Genomic DNA, 17132 nt, shown 5'->3' on the forward strand with positions numbered 1-17132 from the left:
TTCCTTCGGTTTCAAAAATGTTTTTATCACTGTGAATGAGAATGGCTTAAAACACTTATGTGAGGTAAACCTTAACCTTAATTTGTATCTTATGAAGATGTGTATGTGTGTAGATAATGATAACTTGTTAAATCAAACACGTACTGATCATAAGATCTGCAATTGATCATTGTAAGAGCAACATTCGTTTCAACATTTTTGATTTAAGCACAAATTATTCAAACATTTCATTTAAACATCTTGTTCATTCAACCATATGATTAATTAACTTATAGATTGTAAAGCCATGGCAGTTTATTTATGTCCGCATTGAAGAACAATAAGTGGGCAAAAGGTTGATGTGTGTCTGGATCCTCCAGATGGTGTAACCTTGACTTTGCAGCTCTGGCGTGTATGAAAGGTTATGCTGTGTCATTTAGATGGCGAAAAGTGACCCTTTTGAATCACAACACAAAAATGAAGAAATCTTAAATATTTCTAATAAACCCAAACATATTTCTACAGAATAAAATACATTTACGTACATGAGTGTGTATCTTTGTATCAAAGTTCATGTGTGTCCGTCATTGATGGAAAACAAATGGGAGACTCCAAGTTTGTCCCTGCAAGCCTGATTAACCCGTTGTATTGAGAGGACCAATCAAAGCAGACGAGCTGCAGCTGTGAAATCTGCAGTTTGAGGGTTTTTAAACTCACAGGTTTCAGCATGGCTCAGTATGAAGAAGAAAGCATAAGAAGCAAGTTTGTCCTATCTCTTGGCTGTGCAGTGCAACAAAGGTTTGTTTAGTTGTTTTCTTATGATAAATTATGAGTTTATTGATTGATGGAATGGATATTCAGAAGTTGGTCCCTTAGTGTGTGTGTGTGCTCTCAGGGCAGCATCTCTTGCAGTTTTGTGAGCCTACTTTTGTGAGCATATCTGCCCCATTTGCAAAAATGATTTATCATCTGTTTCATTGTCCCTCTCCTCCAACTGCAGGTACTACATGACAAAATCCCTAACAGGACTAAAGCTCGATTTAGGCTGGGGTATGGCTTAGACGTGGTGGTGTCCCTATAACGGGAGGTGTGCACAAGCCCATAGGTCTGCATCTAAAAGTGCATCTTCAAGTCCTACGGTAACTGTTCTTCCTGCAGCCCCACCCTGGTGCTTTAAAGGTTGTCACCTGCTTTAAAGGTTGTCACCTGTCTAACACTGAAATTGTGTTTCTCTTCCACCAGGAACACTTGAATCATCTTGTTAAAGCTGTGATGGGACAAAGTTTGTCTGAAGTAGACTACATAACTATTGACTTGGAAAGGCAATTCAAAAATGGCACTCTACCTTCACACTGGGAAGACCTTTTGTTCAAGAACTGTTTAGCTTTGCCTTCTGTGTGGATTCTCATGTGTGTGTTTAAACTTAAATAAACCTGTCTATAAACTTACTTTGAAATGTGTCCTCCTCTTTGCATTTTGAGTGTGTGTATATAATAAAAGCCAAGCTGAAATGGCATGAAAGACTAGAAGCTAAATACGTAAATTTGCTCATGACTTGGAAGACCAGCTTGCCTTGAATTCATTGAGAGTCCAAAAGCTGCTCTAAAGTGTGGGTGTGTGTATACCGTAAATATATATTTGGCCACAAACAAGGAAATGGTTTTTACAAGCTGGATTTTAAATTTAGGCATCACTAACCAAATGGTGTTTAAAAAAACTAATGTGAAGCAGATGCAGGGGTCACCAACCTGTGGCACCATAAGGTGCCCTTTGACCAGGGTATTTTAAAGGCAATTCACGAGTGTAAAATACTCAACTAAATTAAATACAGCAGCACATATGTCTTCAATTGTTGGCCCTAGAAGATCACAATGAAGCTCTGGGAAAGTGGAATAAGAAGGCAGAACACTCTGATGCCAAGGAATTGTACAGATGCTACTTTTGCTTTAAGGATGCTGAAGATGGATGACAGAAGAGCTGCATTGCATCTTTGTAGATTGTAAGGTCTGAAGGGCAGAGGATTGTTAAAAATGGGGCAGAACATGTGAGTTGTACTGACAAGACTGCAAGGATTGGATCTGATAACCTTGTTTGCTTTGAACAGACATGTTATATTAGACAAGACTATGACGTTTGCAGATGACAATGATCTCTAGTGAGAGCGGGGTGCAGGTAGAAGGAAAGGCGGAGATAAGGACTGGAAATGAAGACTGAATCCATGTGTTTAAAAAGCAAGTCATCCCCAAATCAACCTTTTTTTGCTGATAAACTAAATGAGTGTCTAAACGTACTGTAGACAAATGTCAATAATTTGGCACTTCAGTGCATCTTTGGTAAAATTTCAATATTCTGCCTAAAACTCTCGCGCCGTCGTCAGGTAAAAACTGCACTGTATTTGAACCCCATCTCGGCCTGTCGGTTCATAAATCTGTGATGCTTGTTCCAGCATATAAACCCATGCCGAGGAGAGCCAGGGCAACCCAGATGCACACCAGAGTGTGGCCAGAGGGGGCCGCCTCTGCACTACAGGACTGTTTTAGTTGCACTGATTGGGGGATTTTACAAACTGCAGCATCCAAGGGTGGGCACTTCACTAATATTGAGGAATATGCGGAAACGGTGATGAGCTACATTGCAAAGTGCACAGGGGATGTTACTGTATTTAAAATGTATACAGTACAGAACAACCAAAAACCTTGGGTGTCTGCAGAGGTCCGTCAGCTGCTAAAGGCCAGAGACACTGCCTTTAGAGGAGGGGACAAGGCTGCTCTCCGCTCAGCTAGAATAGAGCTCTCTAGAGGTATTAGGGCAGCAAAGAGAAGGCATGCTGAGAAAATCCAGGAGAATGTCTGCAACACAGGGAACACCAGGCAAATGTGGAAGGGGATCCAACAATTGACACAGTATAAGAACAGGCAGGGAATTGAGGACAGCAATGCTTCTCTCCCAGACAGACTCAACAAGTTCTTTGCACGATTTGAATAAAGGGGGGAGGCACCAGGAGGGGAGAGTATATCACCCCCCCCCCCCCCCCTCACCTGGTCTGCCCCAGAGGTCATCAGCCAAGCAATCACCAGGAATGTCTTGGCAGGGGTTAACCCAAGGAAAGCGGACAGCCCAGACAGCATCCCGGGGCGGACGCTTAAAGAATGTGCAGATGAGCTGGCGGATGTCCTGACAGACATTTTTAACATCTCTCTCTGTCAGTCCAAGATTGCATCCTGCTTCAAGACGTCTGTCATCGTTCCTGTAGCTAAGAAGTCTGTTGTGTCTAAGACAGCATGTAGAAAACAGTAGAAGACAGTAGTGAGACCGGTCGTGCTGTCTGGTTTAGAGACAGTGTCCATGAGGACAAGACAAGAGGACCGAACAGGAGATCGCAAAGCTCAAGATGTTGAGGTTCTCTTTGGGAGTGACGAGAACAGATAGGAGTCCATCAGAGGGACAGCTCTAAAACATCTATATATAGATGTTTTAGAGATAAAGTCAGAGAGGTCCGACTGCAACAATTTAGACAAGTCCAGAGAAGAGACAATGCCATAACAACAGCAGTTCATATGAACAACCATGTGTACATTGATTCGACTTTGGGCAAGACAGTTCTGAGAAGGATTCTTGTTCATTCAAAAGCAAATCAGTGAATCCAGCATGCAAAATCGCACCTGCTTAAGTTTAAATCCCAATTTTGTCAGAGTAGAAAACTTACCCAACACCAGTTACGGTCCATGTGTGTTCATAATAATAATAATAATAATAATAATAATAATAATAATAATAATAATAATAATAACAACAATAATAATAATAATAATAATAATAATAATGTAAACGCTAAGATACAACAAAATTAAAATTAAATTAAGAACGATAAAACCAAAGCAACAAAATTTAGGTTTTATCCTCTTTTCCTGATGAATTTATAGCAACTTGTTTGTAGGCATTTCGGGACCACGTGCATGTAATATCACTACATATCCACAAGAGGGCAGCAGTTCTTTTGAACAGGTCTGAACAAAGATCAAAATTCACAAGATAGTTCACTGTATTGTCACTTCGTCCATGGTGACTGCCTTTGCCAGTTCGATATGTTTTACATCTACACACTGATTTAACATAACCTTAGTTTTAAAACGACAGCACTTTAAATGGTTTGTATTTCAGTGAGCCTTTGAGGGTCTTTCTTGTAATACTTTTCATAGACTATCAGCATTTACTTGCCAGTGTCTTATTTCATGTAAACATCAAATAGCCATCTACTTTTGTTAATTTTTTTTATAACAGTTATGTTATTAATACAAGTAATCCACTTTTTGTTAAAGATGTCTCATCCGTTGCCAACAAGGGACTCTCTGATTGGTCAGAGACCTAAGCCCCTCCTCCAGCGTCGTTGCCGGTTGACAGTCAGTCAGCATAGTTCAACCATAGATTAGGAGAAAGTAGCGGGCTAAGTTTAGCAGAAACAACCCTTCTTTTGCCTTATAGCTGTGCAGCTTGACCAGAAGACCCGATAATGAGTCACCTGAAAGAGCGCTTCGTGACTCTGCTCCATGAGAAGAACTTTGTGACAGACCAGTTGGAGAAGCTGGAGCAAAAAACCGGAGTGAAAAGAGAGTTCATCGCTTTGGGTAGGTGAAAAATAAAAGACCCGACATCGCTTTTACACTTCCACAGAATAAATGTTTAAAATAATCAAGTTTTAAAGCCACGTTTAGCTGCGTTATCTGGGTCACGTGATAATTTATGACCGTTTACAGGCCGCTTGACTGTCGTGGTTTGTGTGTCGCGCTAGGTTGGCTTTGTTTTATTGCTGTTCAGTCTGGAGTAGCAGCCTGACTCAGCTTTCATGGATTATAATCCCGCACATGTCTGAATGTTTCCTTCTCATGATACCCCACCAGCAACTGGTCCCTGGGGTATTTTTAACCTCACAAAATATCCTCTGCAGGATAGGAATAGCTGCAGATCCGGGGCTGGCATTTGGTTACACGCTTCTCCACCCATTAGCTTTTTGGGAGTTGTGTATTCACAAGAGCTCAATTGAATCAATTTGCACAGCAGGTCAATAAAAACGAAACACCCCAGGCAGTTTAGTGCCTGCAGAATCACTTAGCTACAGGAAACGTGCCAACCAGGGTGACCTACATTCACACCACTATTGGCATTTCAAGTTTTAAAGTCAGATTTCAGTTAGGTTTGGTTGCTGCAGATAAGTTGGATGAGAGCCAGAGGAGCAGACTGGTGTATTTCAAGCAATCTTCAGTGAGATTGTTATGATGTTGATGGAAATCAAGAAAACCTTAACTGATTTTAATTTTAGACCTGAAAGGAGTGATATTCAATGTCATTTTTCCTTTTCCTCCCCCACATACAAGAAAAATCCAATTTGCCTTATTGAAAAGTGCAAACTAAAATTACATCTCAACCAACCTATTCTGACTAATCTGATTCTACTGTGTCTCTTTGAGAGCTGTCTTGTTGTGATAAAGTGGTTGAGTAGCTATCTCCATCCTGTCAGGGCTTGATAACATGCCTCCCCTTGCTCACTTTTAAGGAACAGACCGTTCAAATAAAGCTGACCCATTAACAGACTCTAAAATACCTTTACAGTAGCATTTATAATGCATCCTTAGCATAAGAGATGTAGATAAAATTTGCTAGTAGGTGCGTTTGAAAGTGTCTGAGCATCAGAAGAATCAACCGTGATGAATTGGATGGTAGTTTCTCTTTTTTTTATTTACTGGAACAGCAAAAGCTTCAACTACAAACGAGTATTTAAATAATATCAAACTAAAATGAGTCAAATTAAACACATCCTGAGATCTCATCAACAGTATTTTATCATTTCAGGACAAATAAACTCCCTATACCCAGTTGATTTAAACATGAAGCATCTGGGTTAAAGTGCAAAATCCTTATTTTGAGTCATGTTTCATTAGTACAGTTAAACAGATTATAAGTGAACTATTACCCCTGCTGCACACTGGAAGCATCAGCGGCGCAGAATGGCTCTGCTTCAAGTAGAATCCATTGTAGTCTGTTTCAAGCCAGACGCGTCCCAGAAGCGGCACACCGCAACATGCTGCTAAATATAGGATTGGTTTCTATTTTTTTTTCTGCGAGCTGCTTCTGGGATGCCTCAATTTCTGCAAGAAAGGCTAGATTCAAATTCAAAGGTACTTTATTAATCCCAGAGGGAAATTAGAGGGAAATCACACATGGTTTCAGTGTAATTTCCTCTGTAATTTTCAAAATAAAAGTATTGCAGCAATGCATTTTCACACATGCATACAGCAGTATATGGGACAGCAGTAGCTCAACAGGTTGAGCGGGTTGTCCAGTAATCTGAAGGTTGCAGGTTCAAACCTGGCTCTGGACAGAGAATTCTGCTGTTGTGTCCTTGGGCAAGACACTTAACCCACGTTGCCTGCTGGTGGTGGTCGGAGGGACCAGTGGCCCAGTGCTCGGCAGCCTCGCCTCTGTCAGTGCGCCCCAGGGCAGCTGTGGCTACATCGTAGCTCATCACCATCAGTGAGTGAATGTGTGTGTGAATGGATGAATGATAGTGTAAAGCGCTTTGGAGTCCTTACTCTGAGAGGCGCTATACAAGTGCGGGTCATTTATCATTATCATACATGCATGCATACGTTTTGCTTTTGGCTCTACTAAACGGACACTAGGGGTGCCGAAACAAGCCCAAGCTGCCTAGTCTCCCTCAAAATAATAAAAATTATTGTGAGTTTATAAATTGGTCAGTAATTTCACACACATTTTACATCAATCCTGGTGATGAATTAATAAAAAAAATTAAAAAAAAAATGTGAGGAGCTGTTTGAGAGCCAAAAGAGCCGGTTCATTTCAGCGAGCCGAGCCGTAAGAATCGGTCCTCTTAAACGAGCTCCCATCACTACACTATACTGAGTCTGTTACAAAGCAAAAGTCGTCTAACATACATTTCCTGTGCTGGCTATTATATGTGTCTTTGTAGACAGAAGCATGGTTTTTACAGCGGTATAGACTTAATCTGTCAGAAACTCCACAGAATATCCAGGTTTCAGAACCGAGACCACCAGCTTCAGGGAGTGGAGAAAAGCCTGATGATGTCAGTCATTCAAGTGTTTTCATAATTTTCAAAGTAAAACTCTAAATTTGCAGCTGATAAAGGAAAATGCATGGATGCAGCCAAAAACTGATTTTGGGGTTGTTTTCTTGAGGAAATAACAATGTTGCATGGTAGAAATCTCCAAAACGTGGATTTCCCACAGTTATGTCCCCTTTAAAGGGACTCTAAGGAAGTTTGAAATTTTTATGCTCACGATCGCCACTCAGGCCTAACGCGTAACTGCAGCTTCAAAAGTAAGCTCGTGCATGAGGTGCGCATGCTATACGTGCACACTCCTTTACAAAAATAACAGCTGAGACAGTCCTGTGTGTGTGTGTGTGTGTGTGTGTGTGTGTGTGTGTGTGTGTGTGTGTGTGTGTCCCAGAGGACAGAAGAACACAGCAAATTAATAAAAATAATGTGCCTCTGTCTCCGCAGCTGCACTTTCTCGTCGGCCAGCCGAACGTGGTTTGTGTGTGTGTGTGTGTCCCAGAGGACAGGAGAACATGCAGCTAATTAATTAAATAATTTGGTTCTGTACCTTTCTCTTCAGCACAGCTGACAAAGGTTTATGATGGGTCAGTCCTCCTGCATGCTCAGATCATTCCCTTCCCTTGCTTGAAAAATTGTTCCAAAATGAAAGTTGAACCCACATCTTTTTTATCTGTGAATTCAATGCCTTTCGGCGAGTCTCAAATAAAAAGTTGGGCGTCTTATTACTGTAAAAATATATATCATTAATGTAAAAAAGAAACTCCAAAAAACATTATGTTCACACCTGGAGTCGAACCCAGGCCTTCTGCATGCAAGTTAGACCTCTTACTAGGTGAGCTAAAGCGCCAGTAACAATTGAGGTATCTGTAACGTTTATATCCTTAATGACAGCTGAAACAACCAATCCAAAGAACGGTTCTGAGCGAAACATTTTGTTGCTAATTTGCAGGAAATATCTAGAAGAAAGTTCTACAGAAAGTAGCTAAGGGTCCTCAGAAATGTAGCTAGGTTTGTCACTAGGCGTTAGGAACAGTGACAAAGTGGCACTACCTCACTCTCTGCTGCTAAAGCTACTGATAGCAAATGCTACGGGCTGTGCCTGAGCGTGAACGCGCATGAAGCAGCCTGCTGGACCCGAGCAGCTCTCTTTTTTCTGTGATTTTTACAGAAAAACAGGCAATCACAGTAAAAATGCCAGGGCTCATTCTACAAGAATGTATGAAGAAGAAATGTATTATTTCTATACATGTTTTGGCTGTCAAAGTTCCTTATAGGCCCTTTAAAACTTGAATGTAAAATGTAAAATTCAATATCTGATACTGAAATATTTTTCATAAATTTAGCCATAATGCCAAATGAAGTTGGAGGATTAATAATCTGGACCTATGAGTTAGGATTATTGCAATTGAACTCAAATGTTTTTGTCTTCCAACCAGCACCAAACTGGTTTCTAAAACAAATACTGAAGATCATCAGTGACCGTTGTATTGGCTAATGTGTTTCTCTGGTGTTGATACATTCATCTGATAGTGGTTTTGCATGGTTTACATGAGCTGGGTTCATCACTTTCAGCCTGTTCTGTCCTTATTCAGAGCTGATGCAATAAGCGCTTCAAAGATATTTGTTTATGAACTGCAACAAAGAAATGAGATGTAAAAAGCAGCTAAGCTATCAGACTTTTACTGCTCTAGGATGATGTGAGACCTCGTGCTCATAACATTTTATGGGGTCTAAAGGGTATTTAAGCAGATGTGGTTTGCATAAATGAGTGTGATTATCTGTTGGAGGAGATGATAGATATTTAAGGATTTACACTAAAACTGCTCTAAAGCATTCAGAACAATAAGATCCTCATTTATATGTAATGATGATTGGTGCTTCATGACACCAGACTGTGAGATATGTTCTTATATAAATGAGTTTACAGGATCTACAGAAGGTATTTATTAATCAGAAGATTAGCTCAGTTGTCCTCCTGTTCCTTTTATCGGACTGCTCCATGACAAAGTGTTTTCACAGTAACACGATACCCTACATCCCCACCCCTGCCACCGATTTCTGCCCCACCCTGAACTCTCGCCTCACTCTCATTTCTTTATCCCCTGCAGGTGGTTTGGGTTTCGTTGGCCTCTACCTTTTGTTTGGATATGGAGCTTCACTTCTCTGCAACCTGATTGGCTTCATCTATCCGGCGTACTTCTCGTACGTATGGCATCAAATAAGCACCAAAACACTCAAATGTCACCTAGCAGATAAGCATTACAGTGTATTTTTGACTTTTGATCGTGTTTCTCTAATCAGGTCTCCGATAAGCAGTTTCTCACTGATAAATCTGCAAGGGCAGACTGTTAATAATTAATTTTGATGGAATTCTTTGTGGGGGTCTTTTTTTTATCATATCAAATAAAATGTTTGGAGAAAAGCAGTGCATGCTGGTACTGAAACACTTTCCTGCAAATCTCATTGAATAAGATTTTAAAGGGCTGCAAACAAAACCACATCTTTGTTTTGAACTCATTCACTGCCAGCCGTTTCCTGATCAGAAAAGCTCTTCACTGCCAGCGTTTTTCAGCGTTTTTACTGGTTTTTTAAGAGTCACATAACGTTACACGCTATGATGATGTCGACGCCAAAATGACCAAAACAAAGCGGAGACTCACCTCTTACATCAGGAAGAATCCGCGCGTTTTGAGCGTTATCCATCTTTCCACAATGCGTTGTCGAACTGTGATCGGCAGAAGCTTTTCTGGTTCGCGCCTCACTTTTTTTTACAGCAGTGGCCCAAAACGATCTCCTAACACATGGATTTTCTGCTTCCTGATCACGTGACATGTTACATACGTGGATGAAGATCGGCTTTAGAGCTGGGATGTTTGTTCTCATGGTGTGGGGGCTCGTTCCGACGCCCACACAATAAAAAAATGTAAATGACGACTTTAGTCGTCGCTGGCAGTGAATGAGTTAAAGGTTGTTGAGTTGATGGTGATTTCAGACACCCAAATGAAGTTCTACAGAGCTCAAAAAAATTTTTGTTCAGGTTCATAAGCCACCACAGAAATTACTATTTGCATGAAAACACTGAGACCTTTGAGTTTCCTGAGCTGCTTCTGTCCTGTCTCTTCAGCATCAAGGCCATTGAAAGCAATAATAAGGAGGATGACACACAGTGGCTGACCTACTGGGTTGTTTACGGACTCTTCAGCATAGTGGAGGCCTTCTCTGACATCTTCCTCTTCTGGTTCCCCTTTTACTATGCGAGCAAGGTAGGCTGATATTTGATATGAGCATTTCCCCTTCATTCAGAGCCTAGCTGCTGGCTGCTGTGTGTATTCAGTAGGGCTGTAGCGAAGCCTCGATGACGTTGACGGCTCGATTTAAAAAAATTCGTCGACGTCAGATCCGGTAGTTGACACACCGCGCCCACTTGTTGCATCCCCAGGAGTTTGTAAATAGAGGAGGAATCTGCCTGTTTTTCCTCTAGTTCGCCCTCTTCTCCACCTTCACTAACATCTCCGCCAAATACCGAAGACCCAGAACAATGTCCGTCCACTACTAGATTCCTTTCCTGTTTTGCCCGCCTTCGTCTCCCGGCAACGGACAACAACTTCCGGGGTCAGATGCGCTGCTTCGTCTCTATCGCAAATAGGGATGCACCGATGGATCGGCATTTGATCGTAATCGGCCGATAGCGCCCCTATCGGTTTTGATCGGAATTTTCAAAATAGATCAAAGCAGACCGATCAGGTAGGGTTGTCACGGATAACCATTGTAGCGGTAAACCCCGGTAAAAAAAAAAGTTGACAATAATAATAACAGTCTTGTTTTTTAAAAAAAAAATATTATCTTGGTAGATTACCGTGGCTGCGGTGTAGGCGTGGTGACCCTTACCAGCCACCGTATCATCGGCTGAAGTTGCCGGCGGCACATGCGCACTTTGTTGTTTACAACCAAAACTTTCTTTAAGCTAAAGCTGAAATAATGGCCAAAGGAGGAGACGGCAGCGCTCAGGAGGACATTTTTATCCCTCAAAGAAGACAAAGTCAGAAGTACGGGCATATTTTAGATATTTGAAGAATGTTGAGGGGCAATTTATAGAAGACGGCTATCCTGTTTGCAGCACGTGCAGAAAAAGTGTCTGTGGAAGGCAGCAACGCTTCAAATCTCATGACACATCTGCGTGACGATCACCCACAACTCTACAGTCAACGCAAGGCAAGTTAACGTTAGCGTTTTAGCTAAAATGCGTGATCCGAGGATTTGGGTTGAGGGAGAATGCAACGAGTCGCTATATAAAGCAGCCGCAGCGCCGCTACCTGCATATAGACCGTGTCGCGGACACCCCCATGTTGAAATGACGCTATGCATTACGGGGCTCCCAGGGGCAGATATGAGTTGGTCTCTCTCCGAGAATAATTATGAATTTAACAATGATTACTGCCTGATGACATTTTCCCAAATCTGCAAAGCTCACTGGAACACAAACCGAGGACAATATTTTCCTGATATAGGGTTTATTACTTAAGTAAGGGTAAAAAAAAGTATCTGATTAGAAGGCTACTTGAGTACTGAGTATCATCTGATCTAATATTTTTTAAATGATGACATCAAGCAGACATGAAATACAAAGTTATGGGCAAATATTGGTATTTTAAAAACTAAAGGGAAAAAATGTGAACAAATTAACAACATAATTACTAAATAACACATTTTAGGCAAAATTTAGACACAAACTGAGGACAATATTTCCTGACATACAGGGTTTATTTAATTGTGTGAAAATGTAGCACGTTTAAACAGTGTTGGGAGTAATGCGGTACAAAAGTAATTAATTACTGTAATGCATTGCTTTTTGCTGTAATGTGGTAATGTAAGGCATTACAGGGAAAGAAAATGGTAATATTTACTCGGTACAATTGTCAGTAACGCGGTAATTACAATGCATTTTTAAACCCAGAATCAAGATGTGGGTTTCTTAAAAATCAAAATTGCGGAGAGCCCCAAATAAAGATCCGGTATCTACATATATGACGTCATTTATGGACTCCGCTTTGCGGGCATTCTATGAGCAGAGAGGACGCAGCGGTAACGGCTCAAATACTCCAGCTGCGTCCTGCGCGCGGCCGCTGTTATATTCACAAAATTGCTCCACCAAAACAAAATAATTCACTTGCGATCGTTCATATCAGCCCATATTCTCTGTACTTTCTGTACTTTTCTGACCTGCGTTGCCTCAGCTGAGTTCATAATCTGTGCCCTCGCCCGGTGATTTCAACTCATTGCTGCCGGAGCGCAGCGCATATTGAGCTTTTTTTGCGTTCGGTAGATCCCTTTGGCTTATTAGTTAGAAAGTAGGAAATCTAGGAAACAGTTTTTCTGGAAGACGGAGAAAACATGCAGCACGCAGGAAGGTTAGAGAGAGAAAGGGCCGGAAATGATTCAAATAAAATCAAGAAAACAAAACAAAGTGCTTGAAAAGAAAAAAGTAGGTAGATTTATCGCCAATAAACATTATAACCAGTGAAAAGCATTTAATATTTATACATGTGATAGAATCAGATCTCCCCAGAAGTCAGTCCCACATCCAGGGCCGTATCAAGGCATTTGGGGAAAAAGGCAAATATAGGCTTGGAGCCCCCACCACCTCACTCCCTGATCAGTTAATATAAGATGGCAGCGTGCTGAGAGTACAGATTGTTGTTTCATGTATTTAATAAAGAACTGTTATTATATCTGACTGTTTTTAACAGCAATCCTAGCTCAGACACCACATCGCCTTCCTCTGGATGTGTCATGGGTTCACTGAACATCACATGACCTAATTCCTATTGAAATTGTTTTGGTGAAAGTAACTGAAAGTAATGCAAAGTAGTGTAATGCCTTACATTTTAAAATCAGTAATATTGTAATGTAATCAATTACATTAAAATGAGGGTAACAAGTAATAAATAATGCATTACAGTTTTGAAGTAACTTGCCCAACACTGCGTTTAAAAAAAAACGCGATAATACCGAAAGCCGTGGTAATTTTGGTCACAATAACCGTGAGGTTAAATTTTCACACCGTGACAACCCTAATACAGACCATTGTAGATTAGGTTACATTTCCTTTATTCCCAGATTATGTAGTTTGTAGCACTCATTATAATGTTGTAGAAAATTTCTGGCCAATCCACGTGTTCAGTATCGGTGATTGATCTCGGTGATCAGCATTCTTTGATATCGGTGATCGGCAGCAAAAAACCTGATCGGTGCATCCCTAATCGCAGATGTAGAAAATCACCGGGAGCGTTTCTCCCTTCATAAAGGAGCTTCTTTCAGACATTAGGAGAGCTGTTTTGGTGGTAGCAGTCTCTCCTCCGTGCTGGTCTGTTTGCTGCTGGGTGTTTTTGGTTTATTTAAACTTGGTAACTTGAACTTAACGTTGGTAAAGCTACTGTTAGCATTTTCGCTAACAGCTTCTTGCGTTTGGATAAGCTGTTACGTTTTGGTTTAGAGTTCATATTTTTTGTGGTGCAGATCTCCCTTTTATTACATTTAGAGTGTTGTGGGTTTTCGGTTTGGTTTAAAATATCATCTTGAGTTTGGTTTAACCGCCCAGTTTAGAGTTTGGACCTTTGGAGATCCTTATTTTGGTCCAGAACCCTGTAATCTTTGCCCAGTGGGACATCCCTAGTTATTTGTACTTTTGTTTTAATTCCCCACAGGCAGAATTAGTTTTATTATTCCCAACCTGTGGATGGAAAGATTTATGTTTTTTCGTAGTTGTAAATAAACCTGATCATCATTTTAACTTTTAAATCCCGTTATTGTCCCTTCCTTTTTGCACACGAGCCAAACTTCCCAGGAAGAGTCGTAACACCACTCGCCTCACGCACATAAGTGACCAAAACAAAGCAGTATGGAGACACTCCGTCTCCAACCACCTCTCAGGCAGCAGCCTGCTCTCCCAAGTTCTACATGCCACCAGAACGAAAGCAATATTATACAAAATGGAAGGCCTGTAGTGTTTATTCTCTTACAGAAACAATTTATCCATATTTTTGAGGAATTTATTAGATTTTTTGGTTTTTATTAACTGTGCAATAGAAAAATAATCATTAGATTAATTGTCTAAATAGTCATTAGAATAGTCGACTATTCGATAAAATAATTGTCAGAATAATCCCCCAGCCCTAGTATTTAGTAATCTGGGTTAGCAAGCTGCACGTGAAGATTTATGAACCATGCTGTAGATGTACACGCTGGTTTACCGCTGTTGGACAGCAGACTTTTAGTTTCATCAGTGTTAAATAGATTTTTATTTTTGGGATTAATAGATTGTTAAGCCTCAAACTTTTTCATTAATCTAAAAAAAGATAAAAAGCAAAAACTTAGATGATTAAACTCTTTTCAGAAGTCAAACATTATTCTTGATGTCAAACTGAATCTGTGAGCCATCTATAAAGTTTCACACCTGCCTTAAAACGATCAGTTTAATCACTACTGATGCAAGCATTTCCTTTTTTGGTTGGTATGACTGCTGCATTCATATTAAAAACACACCTTTTATGTAAAAGGAATGCTGAACTAAATTCTACTGATTTACTTTTTTTTTAACCATCCTGATGTTTGCCAACACTGCCCTCTAGTGGACAGTGTTAAAAATGTATATTAGTACTAAGTTCTAAATCTAAATGTACACGATTGTTTTTGTTTTACATTCACGCTACATTTTTTTATTTTGGTTATTGTAGACTGCACTGCACAAACAGGTTTCTAAGAAAGTAAAAAAAGCCTCATTTTATCTTATTTTTAGTCTAAAATGAAAATAATTTCTTCTCTAAAAATAGTATTATCTAAAATAAGGTAAATATTCTTAAATATGATCCAATTTTTCTTTTATGAGTAGAAATATCTGCCAATGGGGTATGCAAAAGTAGCTTGGTTAGAATTTAAAAGCTAGCAAAATAATCAACATTTTGAGGCTTTTTTACTTTCTTATTAATTAGTATTGCAGTGTTAAAATGAGCCTTTTATCTCTAAAAAGTGGAAACTTTCCTAAAATAAGTTTGTAATTGAGTAGAAGCTGCTGACAGCTGAAGTTCTGGAGGATCGGTCCAATGACAAAACAATCAAAACATTCTGCTTAGATTAATTCTGCTCTTTCCGAATGCGTTTTCCCTGACTGTTCAGAAAAACGACGATTTGTGTTAGTTACAAACATTTTTATATAAAATATCTAATCTTGTGATATCTAAGTTCTGAAATCTAATATTTTTGCAGAAATTTCACAAACTTTGTTTGTTTTATAAAACCTTGTCAGATCCAAACTGCAGCATCGGTTAAGCATCATTTTGTTTTGCTTCCCCAGACCTAAGCACACTTTTCCGCCTTGCTGCAGTTCTTTTTAAATGACCTCAAATTAAGATAAATTGGTCCAGTTTCTGTATTCTGTTTTGTGTTTTCATTTTAAACATTAAAACCCCTAAAATGACTCCAAACATCGCTACAGTCTGCCTTTAATTCTGTTCAGGGTCACTTTACAATCCCATTTTCTCTGTTCAATTCATGAACTCAATCCTGGAGAAAATAGGATTAACAAGCATCTCATCCTGTATTGCGAGCGATAGTAAGTAAAGGGTTTTGGCACAGCTACAACAAAACAAACATATTTTAGATTGTATCCTAGTAAATACCGTATTTATTTTCATATGACGTCGGTAAAAACAAAGTTTTTGTATGACTATCTGTGAAATGTCAGAAACATAAAGATTATTCCCAATTTCCGCAATATCAGATTGAATGTTTGTCCCCAAAACAGCGCAAAACCTAGAGCACTTTAGATTGATGTCGGATATTTCAGGAGTTGAGTAACCAGAGTTAGTTTAGGAAAGGAAAGCAGCTCTGGCATGTCTCATCTGGCATCTGCTCTCTCCTCAGTGCATCTTCCTGATCTGGTGTATGGCGCCGGTCACATGGAATGGCTCTGACGTTCTGTACAAGCGTGTGATCCGGCCATTTTTCCTGAAACACCAGGCTGCCATGGACACCGTGGTCAATGATCTGACTGCCAAGGCTAAGAACATCAGCGAGGTAGTGACAAAGGAAGGTGAGTCTCCAACATGATGAACAGCATGTTGTGCTTTAGTGCCATTCAGTTGTGATGTTTCTTTCCTCCTGTTACTTTTTTTCTATCAGCTGTAAACCGGGCCCTCAACCATGACAAGGATCAGTGAAAACCCTGAGAAGTGTGTGTGTGTGTGTGTGTGTGTGTGTGTGTGTGTGTGTGTGTGTGTGTGTGTGTGTGTGTGTGTGTGTGTGTGTGTGTGTGTGTGTGTGTGTGTGTGTGTGTGTGTGTGTGTGTGTGTGTGTGTGTGTGTGTGTGTGTGTGTGTGTGTGTGTGTGTGTGTGTGTGTGTGTGTGTGTATTTGTTGTTTCACCTTTTGTTTGTCCTCGACTTTTCATGGTGGATGATGCTGATCGACCTGCACTTTACTCCGGAACATAAGAAGATTGTTTGAGCGTCCATGTCACTTCACTGCCACCAGAACGGAGAAAAGAGTCGGTTAAAAATGTGATTTTTGTGTGATGCCATTACTTTTGTTGTACTGTGACAACAGATGAAAAAGTAGCGAAAATTAATTCAGTTGTTTATTTGCAAGTCCTAGCCAGACTCCGGTACGTGCCGATACGTGTTTATTTGGCTCATTTGTGATGGTAAATGTGTTGTTTACGATATATTCAGCCTTTATTAGACATTTGAATCTCAATCTAAAGTATCTATGAAGAAATAAACTCTGACATCTCAGGAAATGTGAAGAGTTGGAATAATGGAAACGTGTTTTAATGTTCCTGCTCTTATAAGCCTTATTCCCACATGTGCCTGGAGGATACACATTGGGTAGGTTATCAATCTTTAATGGTACCTGGAAAACTTCTATCTTTTAATTTGTTTTAATTTATTATTCCATATTGATTAAAGAACTGGAACAGTGACAATCTAAAACAAGTGTCCGTGTCTGACTTATTTCTGCTTCTTCCACCTTTTTATTAGCAGAGTGTTATTTAGTCCAGATTACAA

At 40.0% G+C, this 17132-nt stretch overlaps 1 protein-coding gene and 1 long non-coding RNA gene across 2 annotated transcripts; both read left to right on the forward strand.

Annotated features, from left to right (window-relative positions):
* The first annotated feature begins 994 nt into the window (after positions 1-994).
* On the forward strand, positions 995-1427 carry LOC107392058 (uncharacterized). The gene is made up of 2 exons (XR_001573748.3): positions 995-1118; positions 1222-1427. It is a non-coding gene; the product is annotated as an uncharacterized lncRNA (long non-coding RNA).
* A 2927-nt stretch (positions 1428-4354) lies between these two features.
* On the forward strand, positions 4355-16366 carry zgc:101744 (Receptor expression-enhancing protein 6-like). Its single transcript, XM_015969679.3, has 5 exons — positions 4355-4604; positions 9181-9274; positions 10197-10335; positions 15992-16160; positions 16250-16366. Exons 1-5 carry the CDS (start codon positions 4490-4492, stop codon positions 16285-16287), a joined length of 555 nt encoding a protein of 184 aa, XP_015825165.1. The 5' UTR covers positions 4355-4489; the 3' UTR covers positions 16288-16366.
* The last annotated feature ends 766 nt before the right edge of the window (positions 16367-17132 follow it).

The sequence above is a fragment of the Nothobranchius furzeri genome, chromosome 18 (assembly GCF_043380555.1).
Source record: "Nothobranchius furzeri strain GRZ-AD chromosome 18, NfurGRZ-RIMD1, whole genome shotgun sequence".
NCBI lineage: Eukaryota > Metazoa > Chordata > Actinopteri > Cyprinodontiformes > Nothobranchiidae > Nothobranchius > Nothobranchius furzeri.